The sequence below is a fragment of the Hibiscus syriacus genome, unplaced genomic scaffold (genome assembly GCF_006381635.1).
Source record: "Hibiscus syriacus cultivar Baekdansim isolate YM2019G1 unplaced genomic scaffold, ASM638163v2 tig00006613_pilon, whole genome shotgun sequence".
NCBI classification, from domain to species: Eukaryota; Viridiplantae; Streptophyta; class Magnoliopsida; order Malvales; family Malvaceae; genus Hibiscus; species Hibiscus syriacus.
The window spans coordinates 203,956-225,111 of NW_024062103.1; the positions used below are offsets into that span (position 1 = coordinate 203,956).

General features: G+C 34.1%; 1 protein-coding gene across 2 annotated transcripts; it reads right to left on the reverse strand.

Annotated features, from left to right (window-relative positions):
* Positions 1 to 1,936: 1,936 nt before the first annotated feature.
* Positions 1,937 to 17,115, reverse strand: LOC120200894 (benzaldehyde dehydrogenase, mitochondrial-like). Of its 2 annotated transcripts, XM_039201626.1 has the most exons (8): positions 16,933 to 17,115; positions 16,478 to 16,861; positions 16,142 to 16,231; positions 2,903 to 3,076; positions 2,695 to 2,832; positions 2,453 to 2,590; positions 2,313 to 2,374; positions 1,937 to 2,235 (listed from the first exon to the last, which is right to left on the reverse strand). In XM_039201626.1, the coding sequence occupies exons 1-7, from the start codon at positions 17,098 to 17,100 to the stop codon at positions 2,354 to 2,356; spliced, it is 1,113 nt and encodes a 370-aa protein (XP_039057557.1). In that variant the 5' UTR covers positions 17,101 to 17,115; the 3' UTR covers positions 1,937 to 2,235; positions 2,313 to 2,353. The 2 variants fall into 2 exon arrangements, with proteins under 2 accessions (XP_039057557.1, XP_039057556.1); XM_039201625.1 differs by having other exon boundaries at positions 1,937 to 2,374.
* Positions 17,116 to 21,156: the final 4,041 nt, after the last annotated feature.

Sequence of the window (21,156 nt, forward strand, 5' to 3'; positions counted from 1 at the left end):
GGCAAACACAATTGTGTTATGGTGAAGATTGACACCGACAATAGGCATAATTGGTCGACCATACAAATTATCTTTGTACGTTGTGTCGAACGCAATTACATCACCGAAGCATGTGTAATACGATCTAGATGTAGAATCCGACCAAATAAGATTATGCAATGCCCCTGATTCGTCTACCGAGTATGTCAAAAAAACCCCAGGATCATCATGTTTCTTATAATCAAAGTAGGCAATAAGCGCATTCACATCCCCATCGACGATTTCCTTTGCTTTACCTCTTTGAAGTGCATTGTAGAGGTCTTTATGTGTAAATCTAACATTATGATAGCCCCCTGCCTGCTGCGTAAAATAGTTCATTACTTGTGACGTGCCAACACTGACCTCTTTCAATGTTGTTGCCTCATCGATATCAGCCTTACTTACAGCTCTATTAGAACGCATAAATGGTGTCATAGTAGGTGTGCACAATGCATGATTATGTTTCTGATAAGACTTACTTATAACCTAGTGATCGTTTGTATTTGCTGTTGTAACTACGACTCTAGCCTTACATCTTGTTCTTGTGACTGGCGTATGAGCACGTTGACGATCAACAGTATTGACTTTTGATACTCGAAACCCTTATTTGGAACAACAAAATTCTTGTGTCTTCACATTCCCTTCCACGTCAAGCCGTGTTGTTCCCTTACGTGCACTAAACTCATGTTCCCGTGCGAATCTCTTGTAAAAGTACCAAGCTTGATCACGTGAAGAGAAGAGTTGACCAACTAATCTGTCAGATTCATCAACATTATGTACTTCATGGCATTCCCCAGTTGGTTTAACATTGTTTGCATCAGTATGATCCATGGCAAAAAGGTTGTTATGCAAGTTCAGTGGTCCCGAAGTTGATGGAGATGTAAGCAAAGGTTCATTGAACATGTTTCAATCGAAGCAGGATGTGGTATTGGTAGTGGTAGTTGAAGAGTGGGTACAACATTAAATTCGCAGTACATATTTAGGTATATACAATAACTACTTAAATATGTGTCGATACATTTTCTACAAGTATCGACCCAAAAAAATCAAAACCAATAATTATAATGTAATAGGTAAATTAACAATGTAACCGGTATAAATATATCGGTTAATTAGAAAACAGGTGAACATCAAGTATCGACACTTGTGGAATTTGTGTCGATACTTATTTTCCGGAATGAATGCCCAAACGAGGTGCACACATAAAGTGTCAATACATTTATTAACAGTATCGATCCCAAAATCATCGAAACTGATAATTATAATGTGATAGGTAAATTTACAATGCACCCGGTATAAATATACTGATTTTATGAGAAAATAGGTCTAAATAATGTATCGACACTTTTTAAGTTTGTGTTGATACTTTTTCCAGAATGAATGCCCAACGAGGTGCATTGTTATTTTGGTGTTTAGACTTTGAATTCGTTTTATACACTTTTTTGATATTTTTTTGTTAAATTTATTAATTTATATTTATATTAAGTTTTATATAGTATTAATATATTCTACTTATAGTTAAAAAATAAAATAAAAAATTCAATGAACTTAATGACCAACTAGTCGAGCAATAAATTTTCTTAATAAGCACGAGTCAAGTAAAATTTTAACAAGCAACTAATCGAACAACAAAATTTTCTTAACGACCACAAATCAAGCAAAATTTTAAAGAGCCTATATATTGATAACAAAATTTTCAATGATATCAGAAAACAAATAAAAAGGTTGATCAAAAACAAGTTATAGTGAAAACAAATAAAAAGGAAGACAATGAACATAATGGCTTGGGGATCCAATTATTGACAACGCAACCTTTGAGCAATAAAAGAGAAGACAATGATTTTGTTTGATCCTGTAACACTTGGTAGCATAACTGGAACAGTCACAGGTGTGTGCTAATACAGCTTTTATTATGTTCCAAACGAAACAAGGCAAAGGGAAAATTACAACCATGCGGGGTTCTTCAAAGGAGTAACCACAGCCTTCACCTGCAAATAGTTATGAAGACTGTATATCCCTTTCTCCCTTCCAATGCCACTCATCTTGTACCCACCGAAAGGAATTGCAGCATCAAACACATCGAAGCAATTAATCCAAACTGTCCCCACCCTCAACGCCCTCGTCAACGTGTTTGCTGTATCTATATTTTGGGTGAACACTCCTGCTGCTAGACCGTATCGGGTTGTGTTCGCCCTTCTGAGCACTTCATCAATATCCCTGGCACGAATGAAGCATGATTCATATGAGCTGCAAAATATTTCATCTATTTAGAGCCGAGGCCAATCAATACTTACTTGAACTTAAGGATAGATTGCACTGGCCCGAAGATTTCATCCTATGCTATCAGCATATCATCCTAGTTGATAACAATGCAATGATGATGTTAGGCGATATGTTAAATATCAAATTATTTCCGACGAATGATGGTTATTACCGTAACATTTGAGAAAACAGTTGGCTGGATAAAGTATCCTTTTGTTCCAAGTCTGTCACCTCCACATTCAAGGGTTGCCTTGCTTTCCTTTCCTGATCTTATGTACCTTAGAACTTTCTCGAACTGCTCCGTGTCAATCTGATATTTTTGTGAGATGAATAGAGAGACATCCGCTCAAGTGCTTCATATGTTTTGTTAAATATCGATCAAGGGAAGAAGAAAGAGGGGGTTAGGTATATTACCTGAGGACCTTGCTCAACACCATTCTTGAAGGGATCACCAACAATACGTCTCAGTGCACGTGCCTTTGCTTTCCCTATGAACTCCTCGTATATACGTTCGTGAACGTAAGTGCGAGACCCAGCGCAGCAGCATTGCCCCTGAAGAGAAAAAACATTACAGAACTCTCTAAGGTGTGTCAAACATCCTAAATTTCATAGCCAATAAAACCTGATTAAAGAACAAGGCAGAATGGGCAAGCTCCACAGCTTGGTCAACATCAGCATCTTCGCATACTATGAATGGTGATTTTCCTCCGAGCTCTAACGTTACTGGCTTAAGATTGCTTCTTGCAGCCAATTCAAGCACAACCTTACCAGTATCAGTTGATCCTGTAAATGCAACCTGCAGACAAAGTTTTAATGGATACATTGGTATTTCGAAGTACATACTGTCATAACCATTTTTTAAGTAAAACAATTAAATATTATTTTAAAAAACGATTATGACTTTTATTTGAAAATTGGTGATTTGAAATTAATTTGAATTAAATTGAATAGAGTCACCATCGACCTTTGGGTTAGGTAGGCCGAATACCTAAAAACGTCTTTTAAAACAATTTTAAGAAAAATCATTTTTAAGACAAAAATAGTCTGCGTTTACCGAAGATTCAATTAAAATGGATTCGGGAGTCGGTTACGTGTGGGGAAGGATAAACACCCCTACAACGCCCAAAATTGGTACTGTGTCGCTTACACCTTGTCGTAAATGGTGGAATTTATGAGTAGAATATAAAGTTAAAATGTGATCCGTTTATTGAACATTGATTTATTCACTTCGAACTAATTAATTATAGAAAATTCTTTAACCCGAAAAGAAATCTCGAAATTAGTAATCCTCCATCGAGAAAGCTAACTCGACTATTTCTTATCAGTAAAAGAATATTCCATCAACATTGATTAAAAAATTGAAACGAATATAAATTAACTATCGACCTCTACATAAATTAAATTGCCATATAAAAACACATTGAATCATAAGAGATTTAATCAGTAAAATAAATTAAATTTATTTCAAGTCTTATTTCGTTTGAACGTTGTATCAGATTGTACTACTTCGGTCAAGTGATACTCTCCACACCCGTTCTACAAATACATTCTTGAAATATTCGGATAACATTAATACTTAAGGAAATGGAAATAAATATGATTAAAAATGCACAATAAAATATTTACAACAATAGAGTTAGGCATATTTATTTACATTTGATACAAATGACTACATAACACGAAATATGCACATACATATTGAAATAAATACAAATGAATATTACAACCCAAAATATAATGGTCAAAAAGTAAGTATTTAATAATTACAATGACTAACATGGTAATAACAAATTAAAGGGCTAAAACAGCAAAATAGAAAATTAAAAGACTAAAATGGCAAAAAAAACAGAAATGTAGGGACTAAAATAGTAATTAAACAGAATGCAAACTAGTGACTAAAATGAACAGATTTACAAATCTTAGAGTCAAATTCGAACATCAGCCAAAAATATACAACATACAAAATCAGTGACTAAAATGAAACTAATACAAACATTGTGGCCAAAGTAAAATATGAGTATAATAATATAACATGTAATAATAGGACTAAAATAATAAAAATAGACATTTGAAGGTCTAAACAGTAATAAACAAAAACAAGAAGGCTGAATCATAAATAATCAAAATGTAAATTAGTGACTAAAGTGATTGATTTACAAATATTGCTTCCAAATTCGAACATAAAAACATAACACAGGATCAGTGACTAAAATGTAAGAAACATAAATATCATGGCCACTCGAATAGCAGGGAAAATATTCATAACATTAAATCAGTGATAAAAATAGAATAATTAAAAATATGGTGACCAATATCAAACAAAAACAAATATGGTAAAATAAACGAACTAGGGACTTTAAATATAAACTCTGAAATGTAAGTGCTCAAAATCAAAGGAATGGAACTTCATTAAATGCCTCAATATAGGATTACAAAACCCAAGGGACTAAAAGTGTAGTTATCCCGTAACTCGAAAAATCAGATGATATTGGGGCAAAACGACTGCGTTTTGCTCGGCATACCCCCCCAAAACCGAGCTCATCTCTCATATTCCCTCATTTCTTCATTTCAACCAAAAACCAGAGAGAGAGAGTTGGAGAGAACTCTCCCAACTCTCTCATCGGAGAAGGTGCCAACCGTTGCCGCCGGCGGAGTCCACGGCGACGCACGGTGGCCGGAGGGAACAACCTATCTCAAAAAATCCCCCTCGTTCTCCTCAACCCAAATCCCCAACCATCTTAGTCTAAAACCCACTCTAGGCCCCCAGATCTACAAGTTTACCTTTCGAAGTAATAAGACACCGACGACCTTTGGTGTTCTCGATGGCTTCCTCCGACCGAGGTAAGGGTTCTCTCTTTCTCTCCTTTGGCTATGTAACTCTTGGCTTTTTTTTTTTTTGTCACCCCCTCCCCCATTCGAATGTAATCCCCGAATGAATCCCCAATATTTCTCTCTACTCTGCTTTATGTCGCCTCTGTGTTTTTTTTGTGATTGTTTGTTGCTGATAGATGTTATTGACATGTTAGATTGCATTGGGATATCACATGGATTTCTTTTCATTTTTCTATTGGGTTTATTCTGCTTTCATTCTGACTGATGGAGTCTCGGTCACTGTAGGTGATCACTGTTCGATGGACGTGTTCTAATCGGCTCCAATGGTGGCGGGGGCGAGGGTGAAGCTCGGCTGGGAAGCTAAACGGTCAGGCGCGCGGCGGCTGTTGAATGATTAGGGGATTAGGGTAGAAACCCTAATCTACTTAGGGTTTAGTTAGGCTGATTTGGGTCCGAATTTCGGGCTTCAGGTTGAAGGGTTGCTGGATCAGGTCTGTGATGTACTGGGCCTCAATAATTGGCCTGCAAAAATGTAACTTGTAATTTAATAATAAGAATAATAAAATAATAGTAATAATAATTATAATAATAATAGAAAAAATATAAACAAAAATAAAAAAGACCCGGACAAAAACGGGTGTCTACAGCTGCCCCTGCACATTCTTGTGTTAACAAGAATAGGGCAAAGATGAAAAGACATCACGTTTTTGTCTGGTTCTCTCCCTTTCAAACCTAGAAATTGGATAATGTTGGTTGTTGGGGACGACACTGCTCATACGTGATGAAGAGTTCGGGTCGTCTAAGGGTGACATGGTTCCTACGTGATGAGGAAATCTGGTCAAGGGTTGACACTGCTCATACGTGATGAAGAGTTCTTGGCCATCTTAAGGTGATAACACGGTTCCTACGTGATGAGGACGGCTGGTTATCTACAGTTGACACAGCTCCTACGTGATGAAGAGATCTGGTCTGGGGAATGACACGGCTCATACGTGATGAAGAGTTCTGGCCATCTAAAGGTGATAACACGGTTCCTACGTGATGAGGACGGCTGGTTATCTATGGTTGACACGGCTCATACGTGATGAAGAGATCTGGTCTGGGGATGACACGGTTCCTACATGATGAGGACGACTGGCCATCTTTAGGAGTTATGGTTTCAAGAGAAACCAAATTAAAGATTTGTTTAAAAAGAAACAAACCCAAAGATTTGTTTCAAGAAAAATAAACTCAAAGATGATATTTTTAAAAGCAACTGTCTCAAAAGAGACCAAATTCGTTTTAAGGGAAACGACTCAAAGATGACGTTTAAAGGGAAACTGTCTCAAATGAGACAAAATTCGTTTAAAGGGAATTGATCTCAAAGATGTTTGTTTTGTTTCAAGGGAAACAAATTCAAAGATGGTAAATTTTGTTTTCCAAATAAACAAACTCGAAGATTTTTCTCAAAGAAACTGTCTCGAGAGACACAAAATTTTGTTTCCAAAGAAAGAGATTCAATGATTTTTTTCAAAAGAAATTGTTTTAAGGGATAAAACATTGTTTCCAGAGAAACAAACTCAAAGATGATCTTGTTTTAAGAGAAAATGTTTCAAGAGAAAATGTTTCAAGTGAAACGACTCAAAAATGGTTTTATTTCAATTGAAACAAACTCAAAGATTTTGTATTTCTAGAGAAACTGCCTCAAGGGAGTCAAAATTTGTTTTAATAAAAACAATCTCAAAGGTGGGTAGTTTTAAAATAAATGGTCTAAACGATCTCAAAGATTGGTATTTTCAAAAGAAGTTGTCTCGAGAGACAAAATTTTGTTTCAAAGGAAACAAACTCAAAGATTTTTTTCAAAAGAAATTGTCTTTAAGAGATAAAATTTTGTTTCAAAAGAAACATACTCAAAGATGAATCACATCTTAAGTGAGACCAAATTTGTTTCAAATGAAACAATCTCAAAAGTTAGTTTTTCATTAGAAACTGTCTCAAGAGAGACAACATTTGTTTTTAAAGAAATAGACTCAAAGATGATTTTGTTAAGAGAAACAAACTCAAAGATTTTCAAAATGAACATATTCAAAGATTTAATTCAAGAGAAACTGTCTCAAGAGATACAAAATTCATTTTAAGAGAAATAGATTCAAAGATTTTTTTCAAAAGAAATTATCTTAAGAGAGACAAAATTTTGTTTCCAAAGAAACAAACTCAAAGATTTTTGTTTTAAAAGAAATTATCTTAAGAGAGACAAAATTTTGTTTCCAAAGAAACAAACTCAAAGATTTTTTTCAAAAGAAACAATCTCAAAGATTTTTTTCTTTTCAAAATTGTCTCAAGAGAGACAAAACTTTGTTTCAGACTCAAAGATTTTTCACGAAATTGTCTCAAGAGAGACAAAACTTTGTTTCAAAATAAATAGACTCAAAGATTTTCAAAAGAAACAACTCAAAGATATTTATTCAAAAGGAACAGACTCCAAGATTTTTATTCAAAGGAACAAACTCAAAGATTTTTTCAAGAGAAACTGTCTCAAGAGAGACAAAACTTTGTTTCAAAATAAATAGACTCAAAGATTTTTCAAAAGAAACAACTCAAAGATATTTATTCAAAAGGAACAAACTCCAAGATTTTTATTCTAAAGGAACAAACTCAAAGATTTTTTTCAAGAGAAACTGTCTCAAGAGAGACAAAAAAAAAATCGTTTTAAAAGATTCAAATATTGTCAATTTTGTTTATATGGAAATGATCTCAAGGGTGGTTTTCAAAAGTGTTTATTTTGTTTCAAATGAAACAATTTCAGGATTTGTTAAGAGGGGAAATGTCTCTTGCGAGACAAATCAGCTTTGAAAATCTCAAGTGATATTAATTTTGCTTTAAATACAACAACCTTGAAATTTGTATTATGAGAGAAAATGATGTCTCAAGCGAGACAAAATTTGCTTTAAGATATAGTCTCAAATGAGACAAAATTTGTTTTTAGTGAAATTGTCTCAAGCGAGACAAAGTTTGTTTTTGAGGAAACGATCTCAAGTGAGATCAACTTTGTTTAATGTGAAACAAATTCGAAATTTGGATCTCAAAGGGAAAAGGTCTCAAGCGAGACGAAATTTGTTTTGAAAGAAACAAGAATCTAAGGTGAGATTAATTTTGTTTTTAGTGAATCAAATTCAAAATTTGTATCTCAAAGGAAAAATGTCTCAAGCGAAACACAATTTGTTTTAAAATTCTCAAAATTTGTGGAAAAATGTCTCAAGCGAGACGAAATTTGTTTTGAAATAGATACGATCTCAAATGAGATCAACTTTGTTTAATGTGAAACAAATTCAAAATTTGGATCTCAAAGTAAAAATGTCTCAAGAGACTGAATTTTACTTCAATAAAAAACCTCAAAGATGATAGATAGTCTTCTTGTTCCTGTAGGTTGAGGAAACGTCTTCAGAGGATCTGATTGTTGACTTCAGGAAGCCAAATATGTGGATTGCATTGTTCTTTCAAGTTGAAAACATCTGGTTATTTCCGAGCTCTTATTTCCTGAAAAGATCAGAATGATGCATTTTTGACTAACTATCTTGGATGTTATGATAGATGTCAATATGAAATTTATTTGATTTTTTTTTTTTTCAAAATTTTGAAAAATATTACCTCCTAATTTTCACAATTGAAGCAAATCATAAAACATGAATTCATTGGATATCAAAAGAATCAAATACTATTTTAATCATTGATAGTTACAAATCTTTGACAAATATCAAGATCGACAGGTTGATTTTGAGGTAGGCTACCTAAATTCTAAGGTTTGTTTCATTGATTCGGTCATCGTGAAGATCGTGACATGTCTTTTTCGTGATTTGGCATTTTAATCGGGGGCGGACAAAATGACGCAACTAGCATAGTCACTTGCTAAACTCTTTAGAACACTTTTGTTTCAGTTCTCTGAAATCTTCCATTTGTTCAGGCTTCGTAGGTTCACCTAGTCAAGGTAGTGCAAAAATATCGGTCTAAAAATGAGATTTCTGAGTGTTCGTGTGAGTTCGACTATAACAGGTGTTCCTCAACTCCCATAGTCCATATTCACCGAAACTCCTTATATTAGTGAATTTGATTTAATTTGCCATTGTTTGGCTAGCTGAATTCAGCTTTATTGTATATATATTTTATAATTGCCTTTATCAGGCTAGCTGAAGGATTCATGTCGTCACAAAGTCTTCGACTTGACAACCACAGTGGAGCATACACCGGATTGCCAAATACCCGATCAATGTCATGGTTTGAATGTACTCTATTCATAAAGCCAGGGCTTTCGAGTTTCCTCTATTACCAATTGCTTTAGCAGAATAGCTCAGCTTTATTGTATACATATATATGTTTTTGTTTGTTTGTTTACGTATTCCATTTCTTAAGCTCGCTGAGGAGAACCTGTTATAGTCTCGGTGTTTGTTGAAGGTCAGAAAATCTCATCGTTAGAGTTCAATTCCCAAGCAACTGACCTAAACTAGATTCATCTACTTGACCATTCCATCTGAGAAGATTATGATCATCATTGAACGTCATAAACAGAAATAATAACCAATTAGTTTTGCAATCTCATGTGCTAGTTGCCCAATTTTATCCGCTCCTAACACATACCTGAATGCCAAACCCTTTGATTGACTCTTTATGTGAACAGAAAACTAGCTCGGTCCCTGCAAGAAAATGGTATGTATTCTGGTGTACCTCTGGATTAGGATCAAGGGGTCATTGTTTTGCAGGGTTCAATCTTGTCATTTGTCAAAGATTTACAACCTCAATTATTAAAATGCTTTTAATTAAAATGATATTCAAAGAATTCGAGATTAAAATTTGCTCATTATCATTTTTTTTAAAGGAAGTATTTTATTTACAATGTTCGAACGTCAAGTGACTTACAAAAATTTAAACATAAGAAAAACAAAAGAAAAACAAATTCAAACAAGATGGCATGCATGAGAATGCAACAAAATCTCCTGATGGATGCCCCGACCGACTTCCGATCAGAATGCCCCATTACACATTGAACGTTAATGTCCCTGAATCGATCAGATCTTGGACCTTGCACTTTAATGCCCTACAATTCTCAGTGGTATGCCCTGAGATCCCAATGTGATAGCTGCATATGGCATTAATATCATGGCCTTCAGGATATGGGTCAGTTCTTGGTTTGGATTAAACTAGAATCACCAGGTTGTTCTCAATTAGAGCTGGGAGCAATTCCTCATATGTCATCGGAATTGGATTGATGCATGTCTTTTTACGAAAAACATTATGAGACACGGTCCCCAGACTAGCTAAATCCACTAGACTGACCTCAGCTCTTTCCTCAATGTCACTATGGCTAGTACCACATATCTGGCCATTCTTGATAGCCCTTTCAATCATTTCTCCACACATGACGATGTCAGAGAAACTCTTAGTGGCAACCCCTATCATGTAATCAATATAAGGAGACTGTAATGTATCTATGAATAGAGTGATGAACTCTCTTTCAGTCATTGGTGGATGCACTTGAGATGCGACATCCCTCCATCGTTGAGCATATTGTCGGAAACTCTCATCACTCCTCATCTCCATATTCTGCAGCATTATTCGATCAGGGATCATATCATTTATGTGCTTGTATTGGTTCAGAAAGGTACTAGCCAAATCTTTCCAAGAGCGGACTTGAGCACGACTCAGTTGGTTATACCACCTAGAAGCAGGTCCAGTCAGACTGTTTTGGAAGCAGTGCATCAACATCCGATCATTTTTAGTGTATCCAGTCATCCTTCGAATAAACATCGTGAGGTGGGCATTGGGGCAACTGGTTCCCCTGTACTTTTCAAACTCGGGCATCTTGAATTTGGGCGGGAGCACCAAGTCGGGAACTAGTACTAGTTCTGTTGCATCCATCCCGTTGTGAGAGGTTTGTCCTCTCATTCCATGGAATGTCTCTCTGCACCACTGTTTCAAATTATCTAGGATCTCGTTCTTGGCTCTTCTCGTCGCTAGGTGACTAGGAATCCTGTTGGGCGAGATAATTGGTTGCGAACTAGCCTGTGCTTCCACACATTTAACTGTTTCACGGGTCAATGAAATCTTTTCTTTGCCTTTTTCTTGGTTGAGCTCAGCCATCTTTGCTACCATTTGGTCAACTAGGTCTTTTTGGTTTTGCAAGATACGATCCACGGTGGTCTTTTGCATCTGCTCCATTTTAACCTCCCACTCAACTTGCATCTTTTGCAAACTCTCGTTCAGCTCTTTCTTTAATTCCTCAAATTTTGCATCCATTCTCAGTATTGTGTGAATGCAATTGCACAGTTAGAAGTGCTTCCTCAAAGTTTCCAGCAAGGTATGATTAATGCATGTAAACATGCTTAAATGAATGTTATGCAAAATGCAACGATGAAAATGCAAATGCAGAAATGTTGATCCCGACAATGAATATTTTAGAACAATTTTCACCAGAAATAAAAGTTTTCACATTACAAGACAGTCCACTTTACAGACTTGACTTCTCTTAGATGTTGAATCTGAAATGGGTCGCTGCTTCATCTTGGATCTTCATCCTTGAAAATGATGCCCCTCAAGCGTTTTGTAAACAGACTCTTTTAATGACCCGGCGATGCTGAAGTCATTGTGCCGCTCCTTGATAAATAGCGATGAAACGATCGTAGATAAAAATCGACTGCTGGATCACTCATCGGATCAGTGGCTCATCATTTTATTCTCGAACGTTGCACGATCGTCTTGAGCAAGTCTCCTTCTCGTACTCTGTGCATTTCTTTTTAGCCTTCGGTGCATGTCTGTGTACGCGACTGCTTGGTTGAAAACTTTTATCTCTTCTTGTGAAAATTTTCTCTCGAATATCCCCTTACTGATCAACATTTTCGCATTATGTTATGATGATGCAATGTAAAGAAGAATGAAAAAAACAAAAACAACAGAAAATAAATAAGTTAGTGCACACAAAGAAAATAAAAGAAATTAGTTAGTACAGGTAAGACAATCGATATAGATAAAAGTGTTATTAAAAGATGAATACAACACCTACCCATCATGATATCTACCCGAGCATGCTTTAAATAGATAATAGTCCTACCCGTACATGTTATCTACCCAAAATGAATAATTTCAAAAAATTGGTCCTAACCGCATGGTATCTAGTTCGCATGCTTTTATTCAAAAAGAAAACAAATTCTACGAAATTAAAACAAAAGATAAGGGTTTAGAAACACTCCTCCTTTGTGTACACCTAGTTTGGGTACCTACTGACAGACAAAGGTTCGGTATGACTATACCTAGGGTGATCGTTCGACGGTTCACTATATGCTTGGTTTTGGCTCTAACGGAAAAAAGGGACTCGAATTGTCCTTGATGTCGGTGCCCCCTTGGGCTGCCAGACCCTCAATCCTTACCCATTACAGGTTTCAAACGGACCGAGTTCAATTCGAGGGGATTCACTGCCTTATACCCATACGAGGAATAAATTCCTACGAAGGTATAAGGTATGTATCCCATGGGTTATTTGCTAAAACTCATACGAAGAATAAATTCTTACGAGAGTAAAGCATTCACCCCAACTAATTTGGATCGAAGCTCGTGTCTAGAGCTTATGTTATGCCAATGCGAGTGATGTGTGTGAGGAGGAACATACTTACCTTCGACTCAAAAGGAAAACAAAACAAGGAAAAATGATAAAATCCTGACAAAGCTGAAAGCCAAAAATAAAATGTTAGTACGACAAAAAAACGAAGCAATTAAAAATTTCAATAAACGGATCATAAATTAACTAAAACTAGAAATCATAATTTCCACCAAGATGACAATATGTAAACGACATACAGCCTGACTCTCTAAAAAAAAAGTCCCCAGCAGAGTTGCCAAGCTGTCATAACCATTTTTTAAGTAAAACAATTAAATATTATTTTAAAAAACGATTATGACTTTTATTTGAAAATTGGTGATTTGAAATTAATTTGAATTAAATTGAATAGAGTCACCATCTACCTTTGGGTTAGGTATGCCGAATACCTAAAAACGTCTTTTAAAACAATTTTAAGAAAAATCATTTTTAAGACAAAAATAGTCTGCGTTTACCGAAGATTCAATTAAAATGGATTCGGGAGTCGGTTACGTGTGGGGAAGGATAAACACCCCTACAACGCCCAAAATTGGTACTGTGTCGCTTACACCTTGTCGTAAATGGTGGAATTTATGAGTAGAATATAAAGTTAAAATGTGATCCGTTTATTGAACATTGATTTATTCACTTCGAACTAATTAATTATAGAAAATTCTTTAACCCGAAAAGAAATCTCGAAATTAGTAATCCTCCATCGAGAAAGCTAACTCGACTATTTCTTATCAGTAAAAGAATATTCCATCAACATTGATTAAAAAAATTGAAACGAATATAAATTAACTATCGACCTCTACATAAATTAAATTGCCATATAAAAACACATTGAATCATAAGAGATTTAATCAGTAAAATAAATTAAATTTATTTCAAGTCTTATTTCGTTTGAACGTTGTATCAGATTGTACTACTTCGGTCAAGTGATACTCTCCACACCCGTTCTACAAATACATTCTTGAAATATTCGGATAACATTAATACTTAAGGAAATGGAAATAAATATGATTAAAAAATGCACAATAAAATATTTACAACAAATAGAGTTAGGCATATTTATTTACATTTGATACAAATGACTACATAACACGAAATATGCACATACATATTGAAATAAATACAAATGAATGTTACAACCCAAAATATAATGGTCAAAAAGTAAGTATTTAATAATTACAATGACTAACATGGTAATAACAAATTAAAGGGCTAAAACAGCAAAATAGAAAATTAAAAGACTAAAATGGCAAAAAACAGAAATGTAGGGACTAAAATAGTAATTAAACAGAATGCAAACTAGTGACTAAAATGAACAGATTTACAAATCTTAGAGTCAAATTCGAACATCAGCCAAAATATACAACATACAAAATCAGTGACTAAAATGAAACTAATACAAACATTGTGGCCAAAGTAAAATATGAGTATAATAATATAACATGTAATAATAGGACTAAAATAATAAAAATAGACATTTGAAGGTCTAAACAGTAATAAACAAAAACAAGAAGGCTGAATCATAAATAATCAAAATGTAAATTAGTGACTAAAGTGATTGATTTACAAATATTGCTTCCAAATTCGAACATAAAACATAACAGGATCAGTGACTAAATGTAAGAAACATAAATATCATGGCCACTCGAATAGCAGGGAAAATATCATAACATTAAATCAGTGATAAAAATAGAATAATTAAAATATGGTGACCAATATCAAACAAAAACAAATATGGTAAAATAAACGAACTAGGGACTTAAATATAAACTCTGAAATGTAAGTGCTCAAAATCAAAGGAATGGAACTTCATTAAATGCCTCAATATAGGATTACAAAACCCAAGGGACTAAAAGTGTAGTTATCCCGTAACTCAAAAAATCAGATGATATTGGGGCAAAACGACTGCGTTTTGCTCGGCATACCCCCCCAAAACCGAGCTCATCTCTCATATTCCCTCATTTCTTCATTTCAACCAAAAACCAGAGAGAGAGTTGGAGAGAACTCTCCCAACTCTCTCATCGGAGAAGGTGCCAACCGCTGCCGCCGGCGGAGTCCACGGCGACGCACGGTGGCCGGAGGGAACAACCTATCTCAAAAAATCCCCCTCGTTCTCCTCAACCCAAATCCCCAACCATCTTAGTCTAAAACCCACTCTAGGCCCCCAGATCTACAAGTTTACCTTTCGAAGTAATAAGACACCGACGACCTTTGGTGTTCTCGATGGCTTCCTTCGACCGAGGTAAGGGTTCTCTCTTTCTCTCCTTTGGCTATGTAACTCTTGGCTTTTTTTTTTTTTTTTTGTCACCCCCTCCCCCATTCGAATGTAATCCCCGAATGAATCCCCAATATTTCTCTCTACTCTGCTTTATGTCGCCTCTGTGTTTTTTTTGTGATTGTTTGTTGCTGATAGATGTTATTGACATGTTAGATTGCATTGGGATATCACATGGATTTCTTTTCATTTTTCTATTGGGTTTATTCTGCTTTCGTTCTGACTGATGGAGTCTCGGTCACTGTAGGTGATCACTGTTCGATGGACGTGTTCTAATCGGCTCCAATGGCGGCGGGGGCGAGGGTGAAGCTCGGCTGGGAAGCTAAACGGTCAGGCGCGCGGCGGCTGTTGAATGATTAGGGGATTAGGGTAGAAACCCTAATCTACTTAGGGTTTAGTTAGGCTGATTTGGGTCCGAATTTCAGGCTTCAGGTTGAAGGGTTGCTGGATCGGGTCTGTGATGTACTGGGCCTCAATAATTGGCCTGCAAAAATGTAACTTGTAATTTAATAATAAGAATAATAAAATAATAGTAATAATAATTATAATAATAATAATAGAAAAAATATAAACAAAAATAAAAAAGACCCGGACAAAAACGGGTGTCTACACATACAGAATGCAACTTCATAGTTTTATGGGGTACAAACCCATCAACCCATGGAACTCGATATTGACCAGGGGAACATTGAACTCTAAATGCAGGCAAGCTATTTTTCCGAGTCAAATCGTAGTTTTTTTCTTTACAGAACAAGTGAGAGATCCATCTTCTTGCTTGGCTATTTATTTTAGTCACTCCCTCAAACAGAACAGTCTGAACTCTCAATTCAGTTACCATTCAGCCATAGCCCAATGAAGCTTGTTGCTTTGACATCTTCGCATTCCTTATACGTAATCTTTTTTTGGCATGAACCATAGGCATAACTGAAAAACAGAATTAAGGTGTGCATTTTAACGAGGACCAGACAAGCCAATGAAGAGTAGAATGATTTTGACCGTAGCAATCTGGCATCATTATGTAGCTAGCCATTTCTGTTCCTCTATGAATAAAGGTTAAGTCTTAAGAGTAAATGCTGCTATATTATCACGTACTTAAGAAATGATATTGAAAACAGAAGATTCGAAGACTGGAATTTTGAGACCTTGTCTACATCCATGTGGCTGGCAAGAGTAGCACCAGCTGTAGGACCATAGCCAGAAACTACATTCAAGACACCTGGAGGGAGACCAGCCTATCATAAAGAATTCAGGGTAGGTTTCAAGATGATGATTTTGGTGATCAATATTGAAGTGGAAGTGATTAAGATAAATTTAACGTAAACATCTCAAAACACATTCAGCATTTGCATGATCTCTGTCCAAGAGTTTTAAGACTAGTTTCATAACCAGCAAGAAACCGTGGGGTGTTCATACATTTTTACCCGACTCCTGGTCATAATTCCAAACAAAATCTACTTTCTGATCGTTATTTTGAGTACCTCTTGGAACAGCTTAGCCGCATAGAGAGCAGTCAAAGGAGTTTGCTCAGCAGTCTTTAAGACAATGGTATTGCCACATGCCAATGCAGGGCCAACCTTCCAAGCAAACATGAGAAGAGGAAAGTTCCATGGAATAATCTGTCCTGCAACACCTATTGGCTCATGCAATGTCTGAACGTGGTGAGGTCCATCAGCCGGAACTGTTAGCCCATGGATCTTATCTGTCCAACCTGCATAGTAGTGAAAAAGCCGTACGAGCAACGGCAATTCAGATTTAGCAGCCTGCTCGTGAGGCTTTCCATTATTCCATGTCTCCAATGCCGCGAGCTCCTCACTATGTTTCTCGACCAAATCGGCAAACCGCAAAAGAATCCGTGACCGTTCCTGAAATGAAAACATCAACAAATCAGATATCTTTTCATATAGTAAAGCCAACCCCGAATTGAAATCCTTACATAGGGAGTCATTTTTGGCCACGGTCCCTTGAACGCCTTGCAAGCAGCGGCTACTGCTCGGTTAATATCTTCGGCGTCACCTTCAGCAACACGTGCAATCACTTCTCCGGTACGAGGGTCATAGGTAGGGAATGTTTTCCCTGTTCGATCAATGTCATCAAATAACATCAGTTTCGTTGCACAAAAGCAAACTAAAGCTAAAAAATCTCTTTACCTGATGCAGCATCTACAAATTTGCCATCAATTAAATGCTGAGTGTAAGATATTTGAACAGGAGGAACGACCAGATCATCCAGAGCCGCAGCATTGCTAAACCTACTCACACTTGCATTCCTGCCAGTGATTTTCCCTGGAAAAAAAAGGGGGGAAGAAGATTTATCGCTACATACAAATTTCTGAGAAGAAAATGGGGAAATTAATTAAAAAAAAGTGAGTCGGTAACTTTTGTAACTCGGCTAGAAAGATGAGAAAAGTAGACCAAATGTATTTATTGCTGAAAGGAAGCAATAAGCATGGTACTTGTGAAAAGCTATGTTCCCTTACTCTATTTTTCTCAGATGATTGCATTTAATACAAGGACAGAGCTTGAACCTTTTCCCACAACACACACAACAAGGCTAAAACACAAGGAGACGAAAACAACCAGCATTTTCCTTTCTATTGTTCAATTTCTCATCAACCAAACAGAAAGTCAGAAACTACTATATTAAATCGAAAACCAAGAGGCATTCAAGAGAATATCTAAGCTTATGAAACAAAAACTTTAAAGCAATAAAGAAAAAACAAAACTTGAACCAAATCAAATAAACAAAAGGGTAGAAGGAAGAAAAATAAAGGTTAAAGACAAGAGCGAGCACCTATAGATGAAAGCAGAGAAGAAGATACAGAGGATGAAGCAGAGAGTGAACGAGTAAGCAGTGAGGAGATTCTAAGAGCTGCCATGGCCGCAAGGGATAATATCTCAACTCTTCTTTCTCTTGTTTATGTTCTCACAAAAAAAGCTTCTTTTTTTACTGAAAAACGATGGGCAGAGAAACTAAAGCACCTACTTCAAATGAAAACGGCCACAAGTGACAATACTATTCATTTGATGCATCCATTAACTTGTAAGTAATCTTATAGATTTAGAGACCCACAATGAGAGGATTTTTAAAAATATATATATATAATTCATTTTCATATAAAAATATACTAATTTTTACAAGATTCTACCTACACATTTCTTAAAAATATTAAAATTTTAATTATAAAATGGGTAAATTACATAGATGGTCTCCTACTATAAGATGTTATTTTATTGAATCTTCCGACTATTAAAAGTTACAAAATAGTATTTTGACTATAGGACATTGCTTTTTTTAATTCTCCTTACTATTAAAACTTATAAAATGGTCACCTGATTATTCATTGTGTTACAAATTTGTCCTTTTTTGTTAAACAATTTATGATAGTTTGAGCTAGACGTTAATATATTGATTGAGATATGATAACCGTTTTAGATTCTCGGATCATATTATATTATGTCTCAGTTAGCAGGTTAACATCCAACTCAAATTGCCATCAATTTTTTATCGAAAATGGACAAGTTTAGAACACAATGAATAGTTGGGTGACCATTTTGTAACTTTTAATAGTCAGGGGACTTAAAAACAATGTCTTATAGTTAGAGAAACATTTTATAACTTTTAATAGTCGTAGGACTCGATAAAACAACACTCTATAGTCGAATGACTATTTATATACTTTACCCTTATAAAATTATCTCTTCAAAATAGAAATTTTAATAATTAAATTATCAATCGTCAAAGTTTCAGAAATTACTACTCGAATACCTTATTATATTATATTATATAATTGGTGATGTTGATCGATGAACCACATCAATGAAAGAACGATCTGTTCTTCATACATATGGGTTTTTTAAAGGATAAAAATAAGATAATTCTTTGGGGTTGGGTTTTGACTTTTTATATTTTTATAATCTCATGAATTATTATTGGATAAAGAACATAAATGGTACTCCGACTATAGGATATTATTTTATTAAGTCTCTTGACTATTAAAATTTATAAAATATCATTCAACTGTAGAGTGTTGTTTTGTTGTATCTCTCGACTATTAAAAGTTATAAAATAATCACACGAATATTCATTATGTTTCAGATTTGTTCTTTTCTGTTAAAAAAATGGTGGTTGTTTAAGATTGATGTTAATATGAAGACTGGAATATGATAATCATTTGAGATTTTATAATCAAAACTTTATCATATCACAATCAACAAGTTAACGTTCAACTCAAAATTCGTCTTTTGGAGCACAATGAATAATTAAGTGACCATTTTGTAACTTTTAATAGTTGAGGGACTCAACAAAACAATACCTTATAGTATAGTCGAAGAATTATTTTATAATTTTTAATAGTCAATAGACTTAATAAAGTAGTATCCTATAATCGAGTGACCATTTGCATTTTTTACCCATTATTCTTACTAGGTTAGGAAGAAAAAAAGATGCAAGGAGGATTGGCCGGAGCAGACACGAGAACACGACATTGATAATTTTGCCACTTTCGTCAGCGATGCTGTTGGATTTTATCGCCTTCGTTTTTCTCTCAATTGAAAAGATTTTTTTTTTCATTTGATAAACCAAAATCCAAATTAATGTGTTTTGAAAATTATTAGGAAAATTTTGTTTTATTAAATTCTTCATAGAATGTAGGTTTGATAAATTATTAACATATATCTTTTTAATAAATTTTAAATCTAATTATAATTCTGCTTAAGAGAAAAAGGGAAAATAACTATAGAAAAAGAAAGGAAATGTTCCTTATAGATTTAGAACTCATAATTTAAACAAATATAGATGAACAATTTGATCAATCATCAAATGTATTTTCTCAACATCTGATATTTTTTATGATGAAAATTATACAAGCATGTATATAATCTAAAGTAATCTACAGGTAAAATTAAGCAAAGGCAGAGAAAATAATTAATTAGCAAAATAGGGTGATTTCAAATTTATTTTAAAATTTAAGTCATTTGCTACACTACACGTGAACTTCCTAATATAGAGATGACGAGTTCTATAAAATATATTTGAAAAATAGAGCTAATCGTATGAAATAAATCAAAATTATATAAAACTAATCACTTATATGTGATGAGTTTCGCGTGTATTATAACAAATGACATAAGTAAGTCGTTTAACTATATACATATAAAAATACCTATACATAAAAAAACTCATTAATTTTTAAAATATTATTACAATAATGATATACTAAATTATATATATATATATTTTGTCCTACATATATATTTGATACAATTTCTTAAACACCTAAGATCTTAAAACATTTAAATCAAAAAATAATTTGTAATCTAAATATTTTAAAACAATATAATAATGATAATCTCAATTAAACAATTCAATTTGCTCCTTTGATTTTTGATAAATGTGCTAATAATATAGAAATAATAATTTTAATATTTTATATATTCGTTTTATTAAAATATAACTTAATTATTAGTTAATTTAATGAAATGGTGTTAAATATTTTAAATAAAATTAATAATTTAAATTCTAATATAAATAGACTAAATTAAATTAAATTAAAAAAAACCATCTTATGTTAAGATTTTATAATATTTAGTTATAATTAAATTTTTAATAAAGTAAATATTAATAATTATTAAAAAAAATGGCATCGTTAGAAAGGAAAAAAAGAAGCAATAATTGGTTGAACATTAGAAAGAATTTAAAAAGGCCATCATTAGTTGTGGCTCCACCATTAAAGAGTAATAAATCATCATTGGTTGTGCAGAACTTCCGGATGGATGGGTTCATGTGATCAATTGATTCTTAGAGAATAGTTGGGTCATCGATAAGTTTTTTAATTTATCTAAATTTGATTTTAAAATTAAATCCATTTATTCCTAATTAATAACACGAATTTAAACATCACCTAATTTATAGGTAAAGATTGCACCGACTCAGCTTATAAACATATATAGAAATGATCATAGACCCTTATTTTAAATTGCTCTTTAAATTTTTAAATATTTTAATTTCATCTTTAAACTATGATTATCATCTAACTGGTCCTCAAACTTTTGATTATCTCTATTTCATTCCTAAACTACAACATTCATTCTAAATTGAACCCTAAACTTTTTTAGCATTCTAATTCCATCTAAATTATATGTATATACTAATCACATCC